The following is a 17,677-nucleotide window of genomic DNA, read 5'->3' as shown; positions in this document are numbered from 1 at the left end:
CCGATACATCGTTGTTGTCGTCGTCGTTGCCACCTCCGTCGTTGTCATCATCGTCCGCGCGTAAACAGCGCTCTTTTCAAGCTTGACGAGAGAAACACGCAGGAAAATATATCTCCCGCCGGAGACAGCTGCGCACGCCGTAAAGAATTGTTCCAGCACTCCAGCGCTGCAATTACCAAGGAAATATTGCATATCTAATCCGCTCGCTTGCACGATTATCCTCGCGCCATTGTTCGCCAATATAGACGATATTGGATGAGACGCGCGTTTCTACAAGATTACGAAGAAAAAAAAAGAAAGGAAAAATAACCTACTCCGACGCGTATTGCAACGTGTAAACTTTCGCTCGCGGTGTGAGACTCGCTACAATTTCCCGGGATATTACTTCTCGCGCCTCTATCGCGCGGTAGCGCGACCGTAATTACCAAGGACGGTCGCCTCTCTCGATCCGTTCGATCGTCGTGAAACGCGAAAGAGGATCGTTCGTATGCGACGTAGGAAGGACGTAGCGAAGCTAGGAAACGAATCGCCGACTATTCTCGCTCGGAGCGAGTATGACGCGATGAGTCTTCCCGTCCTCGACAGAAATAGGCTCTTCTTTTCCGAGATACATCGCGATTGAAATACCGAGTTTCATTTGGATTGCATTCTTTTCGATCGTTATCTGCACTCGTGCTCAAATGACTCTTTCTACAATCGAGTGAGTAAGTGTAAAGCGATAAAATTGGAATCTGCCACCATCGTTCTTTCAATCAATGTCCATAATTTTCTGAGTCGACTGGTTTCACCGATATCTTAATTCGACATTCTCAAATTCTAACAACGAGTTTATTCACCTCCTTCTTCTCTCATTCATTCGCCATTTAAGTCGTACAGACGTGTCTCCCACCAGGATAGCCCGTTAATTTGTAGGGCCACCGAAACCGCTTTTTACTCGACCACGAACTTGAGTTTTGACACATTTTGACACGAGGACCACACAGCGCGCTCCCACTCGTAAAACATACGCTCGGCGACGAACGATCTGTGTCGCAAGCAAGCATCGAGCCACGAAAGTCCGAGACGCACGATAGACGTGCAAGAAGCGGGCGCTGGTCACCGTCCACCGTCTACCGGATAAGTTATTAGCCGCGGCAAAGAAAGTCTGTGCGAATATCAATCACGGGCTCCCGCGGTCCTCTACTAATCCGCGACGTACTTATTATTCTCGATCGACTTTTTTCTTGTCGATCCTACGTCGTCCAGTGCGCGACAAAGGATCCAGACCAAATTATTGCTATAGTCATTGATATCGTTTCCGAGACGTTTTCGGCATCTGTAAACTTCTAGTCGTAGTAGAATAGATTATCTCTACATAATTAAGAGAAAAAGATAACATGAATGCACGAAAAATGTAATTCGTATTTATGGAAACCAATTAGCGTCAAGTTGTTAAAATTGAATCGATCGAAATGCTAAGCTTCTCCTTGATTCTCTTGCGAGAACGTTAAAGTATCTTCTGAATAATTAGATGCTTTTAGCCGAAATCTCCGAGACGTTTCGACGAATTTTCCTGCGTACGGCATCGATCTTCCAGGATCGTGGCGTTGACCCCGGGCCTCGTGGATCGAATGACCGACGTTCCCGGGGCTCGTAACAGAATCGCCACTGACCCCGGGCAGGTACGAGGTGTTAGACAAACAGCTGGCCCGAGCGCACAAAGACGCGTTTTATACGCTCGAGCCTCGGCGATATTACGTACACCACTCGCGTGTGTACCCGCGCGACGTGTGTACGAGCAGCTACGCGAGCAACGGGCGGGGGAGGGGAAGCCAGAAAAAGAGGCAACAAGAGAGCGAGGGACGAAGCTAGGAAAGCGTCATCGCGGAGTATGAGGAGAGACAACGATGAGCGCATATAGATATGCCGAGTGCGAGGCAGAGATTCGCCTCGTCTCTCTTCCCTCGCTCTCCGACCTCGCACAAGCCGGCGTCTCATTCTCCTTCTCCCTCGCGTACCACCTTGCGCCGCATTCCTCACGACGATAAATCCCTCGATACTACGGCCACGTGTCTCACGAACGAAAATCACGTCGACGTTGCTCTCCAATGCGACTGGAGTGTCACTAAATCGAGGACGTCGCGCATTTCAACACAAGTGAATTAGATTCTCACTTCTCAGTATATTAATATATACATATATAGAATATGGAAATTACACAAGATAAAACGTTCCAAAAATATTGATTAGTAAATTACAAATTGTTAAAAAAAAACACGGGGAATTTAAAATATTTTTTTAACTTATATTTACAAAATGTATGCTTTTATAAATCCAGCTAAATTTCTGATACAACGTAATCTTCAGCGGGCGAGCGCGTTGGGAGGCGCGTGTTACTGAAAGGCGAGCAACCGGGCGTTCAGAAAGCGACGGCGGGCTGAACGAGCAGTTATAAGTTCCCATGAGTCGCCCACGCCACGTGAGGAAGGTGCTTCGGTGATGTCGTCGTCGCTCGTCGTCGGGGGCATAAAAGTGTCCGGAGACCGAGACCCGAAGATCTCAAGTGCTCGGACCACCTTGCACGCTGCGTGGGCGATCTGCTCGCGAGCAGTTAGCGTAGCTTGCGCAAGCTCGGCTTCAGGAGGTCAGAACTGTGATCCGGTTAAGTGTACGGTAGCTGCGATGACGGTGACTCACGGATACGGGAGAAAGATCTAATTAAATCTACAAGAGCGTTGATCGTTTCATCTATTCTTTTGCGTCGAGTATTTGATCGTGTACTTCACGTGTAAATTTTAATTCCTTCGTTTTTTAAAGGCATAACGAAGGCATAACAATCTATCTTTCTACTTTTTTAAAATAAGGTGAATACAAGAGAAAGATAGCTTTTATAGATATCTATCTAAATTGCATGTGTGATAATTTTAAATGCTTAACGTGTAAAACCAAACGTAGACGAACAACACCGTATCTAATATATTGCCGCGTACAGAGAAATTACATTATTCCGCACGACTGTTCCGTCGGCGCCGCGGCCAGGCACAGGTATTACATTGAAATCCATTCTGTTATCATAATGTAACACGCCGGTGTACGCGCGTGTACGATTGTATTAATGAGGTACGCGGAGAGACGGACATTAATCTTCGCGTCGTCGCGAAGATTCGTAATAGCCGGTCGCGCCACCCAGGCCGATATCTAAAAGCGAAATCCTGCAAAGTGACCGCGCGGATAAAAGGGACGGAGTCGCGCGTTTCTAGAACGTCGTCGGGCAAACGTCCCTTATACACGAGGGATTCGGTGCTTCGAATGTCGTTCTGCCGCCGCAGCAACGACAGAGATAAGACACCGGATAAGAGGTTGCGATTGCCGCGAAGAGCTCGCTAGGGTACTTACTCTCGCGGGCGTAATCTCGCGTGATGAGCACACGTCTAATATAAATTTTCCCTATTCCCCGCGCGCCGGCAAATTACTCTCGCTGCCGAGGAGGCCGGGATATCGAGGCGGCCCCCATACGAGTTAATATTTCATCCCGGCGATTCGCGGATCGTACGTTATCGCGATTCCAGTAGAACCGCGCCGGAGTCAAAGTAATTCTCTCGCGCGCCGACACGTCGGATCGCGATCAATGGTACAACCGTCCACCTCGCGCTCGCACGTGCGAGCGGAAGAAGAAGTTTCGCTCGCGAAAAGGGGGACGAGAAGGATGCCCGACAGGAGGATCGCGGCCTCGCCGCGTGAGGGTTTCATCGCCGCCATCTCCGCGCGACGCGCGCGATTCTCTTCTCGTAAGTAATTTATCGTTACCATTAAAATATAGCCTCGTCGTCGTCGCGGTGGGTACGCGCCGTTATGGCCGAATATAACCGTTTCTATGGGTGCACGAGGCGTCCACCTTGATTTACGGCGCTCACGGAGTTATGATGCGACGTGCCCACACTCGCATTCCCATACCTTCTATGTTCCCGCGCGACGTTCCCGAGCGAGCCCGAGCAAACGCGCGCGCGCGAGCGAGCGAGCGAGCGAGCTCTTCTTCTCGCGCCGTTATCGCGCCAGCGCATCGTTGCGCTCCGCGGCCTTTGGGAGGCCTACGGCATTACCATTAACTGGAACTTTAGCAGACAATTAATGCATATCTGCGAAGTGAAAGAGCTGTATTTAATAAACGCCTCAATTCGTGTGTACACACTTGTGCGCGCGTATGGCTTTAACATTTCTGAGGTACCTTCCGACATTGTGCAAATATGAAACGCGCGATGTGTGCTCGAGAAGATTAAAGTTAAATCAACGAGAGAAGTGTATTGCTGCAAAAAAAGCGATTGAATAGAAGAATCAAGATAATTTACGGGTTGTGCAATTTTATTAAATGTCGAACTGTTATTATCTCCTTTATACATCTCTTTATATTTTTTATTAAATATATATGCGAGTATAAGCTAAACATATATATATTTACATAAAAAGCAAGTTTTGCAAAAAATTTGAGCATCACAGCGTCCTCCAAATTGCAATAGCGCACCAAAGTCTAAAGTAGAAACTATATTATACGTCTCGAGGAAACTATGTGCGTCTGTCGATAATCAATAGTTGCGAAGCTGTTGGCACAAGAGAATCGGCGTGAAGAACGCTCTTCTTGGCGCTCTTTGAAATGCTTGGCAATGGCATGATCAGATCGAAGTGAGAGCGCTACGCTTCCCCGATCGCGGCGACACGAAAGCGATCGATCGCAACGATCGGCGCGTCGAGTCGCGATACATCGATCCACCGGATCGGCAGCGACCGTGAATACCAATGCCCGGCGGATCGTTACGCGAACGCGGTTTCGAATACCGGCTCGGTGAAATACGGCCCAATAAAAGGGCACTTTGACACAGTCCCTCGAGACACTGTCCGCCCATTGTTCGGCGAAGCCCAACGATCTCGGGCGCAATTTCTGCTAGCGCGCGCGGCAATTATCGTAGACGAAACTGCGCGAGATTTTTATGCGCGAGCGCGATATGTCACGTTTGATCGTAAAATCGGTCGTCGGACGACGCTTCCGCGGATCCAGACGACAAACCCTTCAAGTACGCGTGTTACATATGCGTACGACGATTAGTTTTGAACAGAAGAACTAATATCCGCACAATCGAAATTGATTTGTACAGAATATGTTATGAAATAGATGTTGATTATAAAGAAGGGATTTATTGTAAACCTTTAAAAAAAAATTTATTTAAGCGATACAGAAAAAACAAACAAGAATACAAGTTTTTAAAACACAAAAAGTACAGCGGACTTCCATATTCTAATAGAAAAAAAATCATTTGTAAGCTAGAGTGATTACATATGTATTGCCGATCGTAGATGATAGATGTCTTAATATTATTTATAAAAAATTATTTAAAACGTGGAAGAAAATAATTTAAGATGGATTGTGGTAAAGGAATAAACCGTGAAGTGAAGAGATGGTAGCAACGTTACGTTAGGCTTTTCGGGAAGGTGGTAACGAGGTCAAGTAATTAAGTGACGAGCAAACAGGGACAAAAGGGACTCGAGGCAGAAGTTTCACGCGAGAGGAATCGGCGTGTTTACTCATAATTAGTACCTTCCACTATTGGCTCCGCGCCGTTTGCCGGCGGCAGCGTGCGCGACCGGCCGTAAAACCGTTCTCGCGACGAGGTGCGGCGCGAATTCCGCGTGACATCGACGACATTTCGACAGTTAACGTCAAGATTATCGACGCTGTAACCCGACCTCGCGTGCGCCCGCCTGGTCCGCCGCGATTTCACTCACAGTATCGCCCAGCTCCGCTACGCTAAAGTATCCTCTACGCGCCACTTCGAACAGGATCTTGCGGAGCGATGATGTCGCCGGTAGGGTGACGAGTTTTCACATTTAGTATCAATAAAAATGGTGAAAGGCGAAGATACCCGGTGGAAGTTTCTCAAGAGGCGAAGACGCGCGCGCGTGCGATAAACACCTTTTTCGACTTCCCAATAAATTACCGCCGTCGTTGATCGCCAACGTGCACTTTTCACGCGATATTCGTCAGCGTTTTCACCGGTCTTCGTCCCCGGGAGAGGGAAAGAGGGTGATATTTTTACGATCGTCCTCTGGTTTCGGATTTTAACGACACCGCGAGCGTGGCTCGACTCGAAGCCGCCGATAGCTATCCCGAATGAAAATCGCTGAATATATATGATTGCGAATATCTGCTATGTATCCTCTTGGATGTACTTTTTCGTATTACGGCATATTTTCCCACTCGTTCGAAAATAATTAGATATTATCAAAATAAAAACTATTTTATTTAGAATGCTACTTAGAATGCTAGAACGCTACTTAGAATGAAACTGCTATTATTTGCTTAATTTTTTTACGATAATCTTATACGATAAAAGAAGAATTAAACATATTTTAATCTCTAATTGCATTTTTACTTTACTTTTATCATCTTTAGCGAATCATCTTTACAAAAAGTGCATTATATAATTTGGTGTAACAGCAGTCAAGGATTAATACATTATCGATTTTTAATCGCAAAGAAACCATTAGAAAAATAATTTGTGTAGTGTAGGATTTTTAATGATTTATATTTAATGTGTTAAGGCACGGCACGATATATTGTTATCATTTTCAACGTCGAGATTAGTTTGTTCCAAGTGCGGTCTCGCTTACGTATCACGGCAGATACAACCGCGATTCAGAATTGGCTGTCCTCTTTCTATTGCGTTGCGTGCATCGCGCGCGGCCTCGGCGTCGTCGCGAGGGGGAACGGATCGATCGGTACGGTCGCGCCAGCCGCGGGCTCCCCGTGGCGTGTTACGAATCCTGCCAATCACCGGAGTGTAATCGATATCAGGGTCCGGGAGGTAGGCATCGAGTCGATACGATCGGCTCCGCCCCGGGCGTGTCGCCGGCCTGGACGATTTATAATGTTAATATCCCCGAGGCAGGGCTCCACCACGAGAGCTCCGCGCGCTTTCCGCTCGAATCGCCTCCACCCTTGCCTCATCCCGCCTCGCTCGTTCCCGCGTGTCCCTTTTTTTTCTTTACCTCTCCCTGCTCTCTCGCCACGCCGCGAGTGCAAAGCGGGAGAAAGCGAAACCGGCCGCGCGATGGGATCTCGAGGAAAATTGGGTTACTTAGTTAAGTGAATAAGTTTGTTCTGTATTCCGGCTTAACTGCCGTCTACGTCCTAATGACTACCTACACTTGGCCAGAAAACGGAGAATTACGGCGGATAGCGTATAATTAGCGTTACTCCGCGGTGCGCGGTGAACAGACGGCCAGCGTGAAGCGTATTATACGAGCGTATTACGTACGCACCCCAGAGACTCCAATTTTAGAGATTCAAACAGCTTTGTCTTAAAAAAAAAACAACGAGATATTTCCATGTCTAAAAATCTAGAAGTAATCTACTAGCGTTATTTAAGGATATGTATATTTGTTTGAAATCCGAGAATTCGCTCGCGTATGCGGGTTAAGATCTTTGCAAGCCTTCCGGAAATAGTCTCTCCACCGAATGCGTGTTCTCGCGTCGGTTATCGACGTCGCCGTATTTCATGCGCACGAACGTTACCTAAAAATCTAGTGCACATCATGGACCGCGGCAGTGTCGAGAGTCGCGCGGACGTTGTTCGCGCCGGAGAGCTGCTCCGCTCGTTCACCAACGTCGGGCGTAAATCTACCTGGCGCGCCGTTACGATGGACGACGAGGAGAACGCCCAGTTACATATTTGTGTTTCCCACGATACGGTCACGAAGTGACTTGCAGACGTCATGTTCCGAGTGCACTCGCCGCCGGTGGCTCCGAGGCTCGATAGCGTAGCGCCTTAACCGGTCGACGCGCGTCCATCCAGACGAATGTTTATACGCGCTCTCTCGCGGTTCGACTTCGGTGCTCTCTCGACCACTTCTTCGCATCCTATCGTTGCGCCTATACGGTCGTCGTGCAGCGGGTACTCCGGACGGACGGACGGACGGACGGGTGGAGAGCTCCAAATTCGAGCTAATAGGCGGGAACGCTATCGTGATCCTGTCGCGCCGCTGGGCGCGAGCGTCGAGGATGTTGCAACGTGTGTGTACTTAACGGGGTTAACGGCGGACCGAAACGTTAGAATGCCACGGGATGACATGGAAGAAGAGCTTCGTCCGACTTGTGCCGCTCGCTCGTTCTACCTGCGATAGAATTTATCTACCGCCAACGGAGAGTCTACAATCAAGTGACGCGCGCGTTCGGTAAAGGAATCAATTTTCTAATAAAGTCTCTTTCTAACGAGCGACGACTCCTGGAAAGTCTCCAGTGACAAGCCTTATCCCTAGAGTGAACTTTGCATCTTGTATACGTTTGAACATATTTCCATGATTCTCATAGCGACGAGAGAAAGAACTATTCTGTTTAGAAAAATCCGTCCGCATTTTGCATGCACCTCCAGTCTTTAAATTGTCGATGCTAACGTATAAGTACAATTTACGTTGCGAATTTAGCAGAGGTTGCTCGCCGCATAAAGGATCGGGGGGGAAAAAAAGGAGAGATCGAGCGCAGAGCGTTGTATCGAAATCGTACTCGGCGTGGATGCGAACCGTGTCGCGACTAAGGTCAAGGTCAAGTCTTCGCGCGAGAAACTGGCGTTAATGCTGCGCGACTCCCATGCGCGCGATCGACGAAGCACCGGCGGGGTCCGGCGGGGAGAGAGGCCGGATTCCTCCGGTATGAACGGTAAATTAGCATTATGGTCGCATTATCGATGTTGTGACGCGGCGCCTTACGCGCAGCGCGGTCGTCCCCGCGACGCGACGTGCAGTGCGCGCGCAGGATCAGCTCTCTCTAACGCTGATTTATGCCGCTTATAGCGACATGCGTCGCGCTGACGTGCCACCCTTTGTACCCGTTCCCCGGACGCACCGAGTTACGCGAGCTACGCGTAATTTATTGTATCGCATTATGGGCCGCTGGATGGCTTGCCGGATCGCGGATGTAGAACGGATTCTCGAGCATTGCTGTGCGCAGCGATGTACCCCAGGACACTTGAATTAATCTATAGCCGCATGTATCAATGAAGAATGGAACGTGATAATCTTAAATCGGTGCTCCTTATTCCCCCCCTCTCCCCCCTCCTTCTTATGCATCGTGCATTAAATTCATATATATCTTTTGGTCGATTCTGCGCGTGCTATATTTATACATTTTATTTGCAATGAGCTGCCCCGCGTCGGAAATATGAAATCCTTGAGATCTGCATACGCGACAATGGGCGCACTTGTTAACAGATACTTCGGGTATAATACTAAAAAGAGAGTACAACGAACAGTCATGTGAATAAAGCGGGGGCGCGTATACCTACTTCGCCGCCTGGTGCATAATTCAAGTTCAAAGAAATGTCAATATCTATATATACGCGCGCGTTCCTCCCACACTCGCGCTCGTATATTGGACGCAAGAATCGTAACCGGCCCAACGAATCGGAGTACGGAGGGAGTCGAGCGTTTGCCGGATACTCGGGCAAGTACCGATTCCGCGGTGATCGCGAGAGGAGCGGAGGCGGCGACCCGGAGAATGAAGAGGAACGACGTCGGAGAGGGGTGACGGCGGCGGACCGGGGGAGGGTACAAATTGCAGGATCGGCTATCGGGCGGAGTAATTAATTAAATACAATAAAGTTAGGTCGACCCTCTCGTATCTGGCATCGGCCACTCCTCCTATCGACCGTCCAACTCCTCGCATCCAGCCGTCCTCGGTCCTGATGCGCGCTCGCAACTCGCGGAATACCGAGAAAGGGATGCGGTCGTCCGGCGCGCGGCGGCCCGTCCGGGCGGGCGAGCCGTTCATTTTTGTCCCCTCCGTGTGCTCGACCGACCGTGAGATTGCGCCGACGACAACAAAAGTAAGGGGGACCTCGTATCGGTGACCGTATAGAGCGAAGCTACTAAACAGACTATCTTAATGTGATTTGCATGAAACGTCATGCATTAAATGCGTGTAATTTTTACTCTGTGGTAGGTCGGAATTAATTCAGGTAATGTAACTGTACTAACTAAACATAACTTAACGTTGCAGGGTACCCTGGTACGCTTCTACGAAGATCTACGAGCCTGGCCAACGAGACGGCCGCGCAGGATTCCCGTGCGCGACGAGAGAGAGAGAGAGAGAGAGAGAAGAGAGAGACCTTTCGGGCTATCTGATAATGCGAAGTATTCTGGTGCACGAGATCGGCGGGAACGCACAGGTACAGATAATTATAATAATTAGCCGATAAATCGATAATTAATCAGGTGGCTAATTACGAATTATGGCCGCCGCGAGACAATGCTCGGTATTGTCTACGAAGACGCGTACGTCGCGCAAGTGTGGGAAGCTAATGAGTAACGCTTAGAAAGTTACAGGTCGAGAACTCGCAAACGGAGTTTGTCTTTTTTTTTTGCCACGCTCGTTCGCGTGGACTACGCTCGCGATGATAGCGAGTGCGCACGGCGCATCTGCATCGATCTCTGACTCGCGATTAACGTAACGACTTCGAAGGTATACCAGCCGATATACGTGATTCATGCGTGAACCTCGCACTTTCGACATCGCTCAGCCTCGGTACAGGTGTACCCAATTACAAGAACGAACGTCTATTATCCGTTGCGCTTCGCCTATCGAACGCGCCACGCTTTATTTCTCACGTAATGTCACTACACCACTGCTATCATTACGGACGTAAAATCGGCGCTATTGAGACACACTCGATACGCTCGATGTGCCAACTGAAGTAGAATAATATCTTCATCGCGCAAAGCGTGTCATCGCGATTATTAATTGTCGATACCGTTGATACTTCGGCTTCGCACGTCCTGTTCTGCGCTGGACACGACTCGGGGATTATAGTCGATCCGGAACTTATTTCGGAATCAGTTCGACCATCTGTATACGCCACCGTGCGCGCTCGTACGATCTCCTTTCTTTATATTGTGTTAGACGAGCAAAGGAGAAACTTGTTCCCGCGAGCGAGCGATCACTCGGCTCGGCTCGGCCGAGAACAGCCTTCCCCGAAGCGGCGTTCAATCAAATAAATAATTTTTAGGCCGAACTGGGCGGCGCGGTATCGCCGCGACATAAATTATCCACTGACACAACTCGAACGCAACCGGGCCACAATATCTATAATAATTGTGTGCCCCGGGACTAGACTCCCTTAGCCAGGTCGGCTAGCGCTCATCGGACGCGTCTTCCCTCTCAACCCCCGTCTCACCCCCGTTTCATTCGGCGAAGCCGCAACGCCGTTCGCCCGCAATCGTAAACTCGCTGTCAGAAATGCGATTCCGAACGAGATCAGCTACGGCTTCGCGGAATTTCTCGCTAGGGACGACTGCGGATGACCTATACCCTATAAGGTTTCGCCCTCGAATAGGCAGAAAATAGCGCCGCGAGAAAACAGCTTCGGGCCGGCGGCGGGCCCGCGGGTGGGGAAGGGGGGAGGGGAGGGGAAAGAGCAGCTATAACCGGCTCGCCGTGAATCATCGGCGTCTGCCGTCCCGTGCTCGGGGAATTAAGGGCTTCGATTGTTCACGTGCCACCGCATCTCAGGAGGCACGATCCTCCGAACCGAGCGCGCCGCTATTCATTTCCCACCTGATGATCGTTTCAATTATTTCGATGACATAATAATTATGATCATTGAATTTAATTGTTACGATCGTTAAAAAAGAATGATTTATAACGGAATTTTGACGAATTAATTAATATCTTTGGACGATGTATTTTCACGCGTTCCACTCCCTCAGATCGATTCATTCGTAATTGCCATTTCCTAATACATCGGATATCGAATGTGTTAAATGTTACAGCGCCACAGCCGAAAGAAAAGTTTCATTATCACCTCTGACCGAGTAAAAATCGTTTATGATGTCTGATTACTGCAGACGTACACCTATTCCGTACGTAGGCACTTTTATATATATCTCGCCACTAGCTCTGACCGCCCATAAAAGTCACTCGCGATGTCGTTGTTGCTCAGTAGCGGCACCGCGGATCGAAATCCGCGCGACGGACGGAGCGCCGCGAAAAAGAAGCCCGGAGTAAAGTGCGGCCGTGGTGGTGGTGGCTCGAGTGGTCGCACGATGGACCGGAGAAGCTACGACGATCCGTGGGTAATGCGCGTTCTTGCGTTCCTCATCGCGAATGACGCAGCGAAAGAGCACGCCGCGCGCGGTCCTCATAGGACCGCGCATCTCTCCCGCGTATAGTCCGCGTGGTATACCGTAAGCCCTCTCCCCCTCCCCCCTCCCCCCTCCGCCCTCTCCGAGTTGCCTCCGCAGAATCCGTATTAAGGTGGATTCACATTCGTCGGCGTATCCGCTTTAACCCCCTCGCGAACGTCTAAACAGAAACCGTTCGCGGCGCGCTTCGGAGCTTCGGAGCGTTTCCCGTCTCGTCCAGTCGCGGTTAATCTCGTCCCGGCTTGCCTCGTTAAAGGCGCATTTTGTATACTACATACATCGGCCGTGGAGATTAAGTTCCTGTTCACACTGTGAGAAAGGAAGTAATAGTACACCGCTATCAACTTCTTTGGTTTCGCGTGCTTTCGTACGGCGCAACGATAAATTCCGCCTGACGGTTATAGAGAGCTAACCGTTGGACTCTTCCCTTTCTCTTCACGAACTTCAAAACTTCGGTCCCGAAAAATCGTGCTCGGCTCCATTACATTGGTAACAATATCTACTTCGTAGAGCGCATTGTAATCGCTATCACGCAAACAAGAGGAAGAGAGAGAGAGAGAGAGTGGGAAAGAGGGGTATCGGCGCGGCTCCGTTCTCGCGAATGTATTCCGCAAAGAGCCGGAATAAGAAGAGAGCCGAGAGAGCGAGAGCAGGTCTCGCGACTACGGAGAGAGGTGCACGGTCGTAGTTCAGCCCGTGGCCCATCAGATAGGACCGTTGATTCCGTTCAAGGGTGAAGCGAGAAGAAGGTACGCCGTGGTGCATCATGTCGACGAGAGAGGAGGGCAGGACCGGGAAAGATAGGAGGGGGGGGGGACGGAAAAAAGAGAGAAAGAGAGAGGCAAGTCGAAGCCTGGGCTCGATCGCGTTGCGCTCGATGGAAGAGGATCGGCGCAGAACGGGGTTGCGTGCGGGGGCGAGACAGAGGGGGAGAAAGAGGGAGGGTTGAAAGAGGCACATTGTTTGCCGAGCGAAGCCGATAATTCAGTAATGAACGTAAGCAACGCGCGCTCGCGTTCAGGGCTATAATTACCGATACCACATCGGATAGCGGATCCCTTAACTTCGGGTCCCGAAGCGCTACGAAGAAGCGCGTCCGTGCTTGTGGCGCGAGCGAGCAAGCGGATATATTTCCTCGGCCATCCTTTCTCTCTCTCTCTCCCTCTTTCTCTCTCTCCTGCCTCTGCCCTTCCTTTCCTGGCCGCGTCTTAGAATGGGCAGCTCTAAATTAATAAATCAATAGCCGGGCTCTCTTATCCGATCCGCGGGTGGGTGGAGTTTGTTTGTTTAAGAGCAGGATTTATTAATTTTTCGCTGGGTGGTAAATCCCCACTGGTACACACCACCGCCTTCTCGCATTCGTGCGGACCCGCTCTTCCTTCCGTCTTCTTTATGCGTGCGATCGTCTATTGTACGCTTTGGAAATTCGACACGAGACGACTTTCAAGCGGAGGACCGAGCAAATTTTACATCTCCTCCCAATTAAATCGCGAGGCAATCTTTCGCGTGTTGGAGCAGTAATGAGTATCACGTCGCGTAATTTTTTTCTCGCGCGAAACAGCTTTGGAGAGAAGGGATGATCTCGAAGCTTAAGGTACGTATGAGTGGTGTACCTACTGCCATCTCTTCATTCCGTCTCGAACCTCCACACGAATGCATCAGGAATTTCACTTACGTGTGTGAACGGCACCTTTAAATGTATTTGTAAATGTGCATTTCCCGCGGGAAATGTGGTTTGATGGATCAATCATCTGCAGCAGGGCTCCCATTGATTGAAAATTCTCGCGCTCCTACTGAAAGTCATCAATGAATGATAATAGACAATAATTATTACGAAACAAACGTACAATTGGTATACGACAACTGTTTTTTATTTATTCAGAATTTTATAATGAAGATAAAAAACGAGAGTTTTCAAATAAAATAGCAACAGTTCTTGTGCGTGCATGATTAATTAGATATGCATATAAATAGAAATATATGTAAAGATATTCCAACAGAAATATTTTTGTAAAAGACCGATCGAACAATCCGTTCTGTAGATTAGAATTGATCTGATTTTGGTGCCTCGGGTAAGCATTCGAATAATTTGAATTCGATCCGCACGATAGATCAAACAGCTTGCCGAAGTTACGCGAAAGAAGGCGTTTACGCAGCACTTTCCTCTCACCACGATTATGCAGTATGGTATTTGAATCGTAATTCCTCTTGTTCCGCTCGAATTCTCGCAATTTCTTCAACCGTTCTCTGTATTATCTGAGAATATATCTACAGTATTATTCACATGGTATGCTTCCAAACCTCCATCTATCGCAATTTATAAATAAGTCATATGTGTATTTGCATATCTGTTTTCGCTGAATCTAAATTTTTCATTAGTTACATCTTTCTCTCTATTTTAAATAAAAATAGCTCTTTTATAGATTAAGCTTGAGGCAACAAATCAAAATAGAGCAATTAGTTAGTAATATAATATAGTGAAGAGAAAAACATATATTTCTACTTATTATTTTTTAATTTTTTCAAGCTTAAACTAGAACAACTGTTATTTCTACACGGAAAGAACAATTTTTTCTGAATCCAAATCTGAAAATAATTTTTGCGAATATTTAATCAAAATAATGTTGTGCAAAAGTCAAAATGATTGCTAGAATATCAAAATGTTTTATAGCAATGCTTATCAGTTTTAACATTCCAACACATTATTTTGATGATTTAACAAAAAATTATTTTCAGATCTGTTTTCAGTAAAATTTTTAGACTTTTTAACAAAATTGTTCTTTCCGTGTAATAAAAGCGACCAAATTAACTAGAAAGTACTAAATTCCTTTATATGTTTCGATGTTTTGAAATGATTTATGTTAAGTTAATAAACACTAGTTAAATTTGTGCAAAGTTAAAGTTACGCGAAATTTTTATCAATTAAGCATTGTGTATCGACTGCTTACGTAAATATTTCTCACGCAGATTATAGATCCGTTAGGATCTTGGTGTAGGGTCTTGGTATTTGTTCCCTTTTGTTCGAAACATCGAATAATTTTTCCTGTCATTTTACTACGTGCAAGCTACGTAATTCAGATACATAATTTACACCTTCGCACTTTTGCCCCTTTGTGCCTTCTTCGTCTTGCTTATTTAATCAAAGCTTGTATCCCATATTGTGCTGCTTAATACATGCCTTTCATGTGACGTTAGAAGGCTTGCCCTAGGCCGTCAATAAACACAACCATTACTACTTACTACTACATGCGAAGTCCGTGATTTGATTCTAACAATCAAGGCAACGATGTTCTACCTTTCGGTAGGCATTGTACGTATCGTTGAAAAATCGTAATTAGATTCACCGGAGCGTTACCGGCTTTATTAGCTCGCCGCTATAATCGCGTAACTGTCGTGGGGAATTAGCGTTCGCGCGACGGATCGAGAAAACGCCGGAAGCAACCTGGACAAATCGCATGTAGACGGTTTTGTCGCGGCCACGGTCGCTGGTAATGGTCGGCTCGGGCAAGGAGCAAAGTAAATCGGATCTGGTCTGCTCTACCGCGCGGCGCGATGCGGCGGCGAACAGGCAACGAGAGCGGATTGCGCCCGTAGGCAGAAATTAGACTCGAATCTCGTCTCTTTGCTCCCCGTGTTTTCTGGAGTGCCGGCCTGATGATAATGACGGTAGCAGGTGCTCGAGCCGATGCCACCTTCGCACCTCGCTCGTCGCCGGCGTCGGCGTGCCTACCACATCGCGCGTATGCGCGAATAGGTATTTATACAGGGTGAGCCAAACAGCGACGAAGCCGCCGGTATTTTTGTGATTTTTTTCTAATCCTTCAGAGTTTTATCTCCTTGCTCGATAATCATTGTGATAAACGTAAATTACATATGGCTACGCAAATATACATGCTACATATTTAACATTTGGAAACAATATGGAAAGAATAAGTTCTCGCTCGTTTACTTTTTGTCGGTGCATTTCGCAAGTTATCTATATAAAATTATACAGCGCACGTCGAAGAAATTTTTGTCGCGACATTATTGCAAGTTATCCGAGACGATCGACGTAACGTGACTCACCCTGTATACTCCTGTTCTGTTCTCCACTCCACGGTCGCCGCATCGTTGTCTTCGTCGCCGGGTCATCGCGTAATTCGTTGCTTCGGCTTGCCTCCGGGGACTTACGTTCTACCTACCTACCGTAGTACGCGCAGGTAGATAGGTATATCCTCACCTCGACGTTCTCGCGTGTGTCTACGTTCGTGTGTGTATGTGTGTGTGTGTGTGTGTGGGGCACGTCTACGTGCGCATTGCGTGTCGCTCGCTCGCTCGCTCGCTCACACGCACGTGTAGGTGGTTCACGTGTACGTGTACGTACAGCACGCTTAATATCTCGAGCCAATCTTAGAGCTTGCATTCAGTGGGTTAGTGCCGTAAATGCCAGTAACCATCCACCGGCAATGGCCACTCGTGGCTACTACTATAGGCGGGCAGGCAGGTATTCATTCCATTTGCAGTTATGACGAGTGCGAGTTCAGAGGCCGTGAGAGTTTGCCGGCTCCACGGCTCGGGACTCTGCTCGAGTCTGGAGCATCTACGTGGCGAACCGTTGCAACGTTACACTTCCAGATTATCGACGACGACGGCCGCGCGAATGTCGTGGCATAAATACGGCGCGGCGCGCGGCGAGAAGTCGCTGGCGTGCGGATAGATTTTCAAGCTAAACGGAGGCGCATTTCAAGATTCGAAGGTCTCTTGATTTTTTATTATTATTAATATTACTTATTAATATAATGAAGGTGGAGGCGCATTTCAATATTTGAAGGTCTCTTGATTTTTTATTATGATCAATATTACTTATTAATATAATGAAATATTTTGTTGCGCAGAAAATTATATCTTGCAATATTAAGCTCTTTTTGTGTCAGCAACAGTATTTTACTGAAACACTTGAAAAATATAAGAAATATATAAAAAGAAATTTGATAGAAAAATGAGAGAACGGTTTTCCTGCATGTATATTGCTCACAAAAGAAATATATCGGGATCGATTCGATAAGACGCCCAGTGCTCCAACATTATTCAACATTAAAATAACTTCATTTGCGAGCGATTGCAACGATTTGAATGCCCGTACCGCTCTCGACAGAATCCCAGCGAGATTACTTCAGAGTGAACTACCGAGCGGGGAAATATTTGAACCGCGAGGGATTAATACATGTCTGACGTATTATTTCCTCCGGGCCCTCCCCCCCTCCCCTCCCGCTCGATCGCCCGCAGTTACCGTTCGGTCGGTACCGCGCGCACGTAGTAATTTGACGTTACGATCTGCGGGAAAAGGGTCGCGGGAGCGACGCCGGGCCGCGTGTTGCACGACGAATAGAAATAGAAGCGATCTACGGTGCGCCGCGCGCGCGATCGTGTCTTAAGGGGGCGACGCGCGAGCGCGTCCTCCTGCCTTCTCGTGGTGCCCCTTCGGGGTCTCGGAATACACGCGTGTTCCGCCTCGTGTTCCGTGGCCGCCGTTGTA

The 17,677-nt window shown here is 48.1% G+C and overlaps 1 protein-coding gene across 1 annotated transcript in view; it reads left to right on the top strand.

Annotated features, from left to right (window-relative positions):
* Positions 1-17,677, top strand: part of LOC105448605 — a 211,858-nt gene that overhangs the window by 58,746 nt on the left and 135,435 nt on the right. The window contains exon 3 of the mRNA XM_011687276.1: positions 10,022-10,190. Coding sequence (XP_011685578.1) covers positions 10,022-10,190 — 169 coding nt within the window. The remainder of the gene's footprint in view (positions 1-10,021; positions 10,191-17,677) is intronic.

This window comes from Wasmannia auropunctata, unplaced genomic scaffold (genome assembly GCF_000956235.1).
Source record: "Wasmannia auropunctata unplaced genomic scaffold, wasmannia.A_1.0 LD336083.1, whole genome shotgun sequence".
Taxonomy (NCBI): domain Eukaryota; kingdom Metazoa; phylum Arthropoda; class Insecta; order Hymenoptera; family Formicidae; genus Wasmannia; species Wasmannia auropunctata.
Note: the sequence above shows the minus strand (reverse complement) of the source record. Positions and strands in the feature narration are given on the sequence as shown.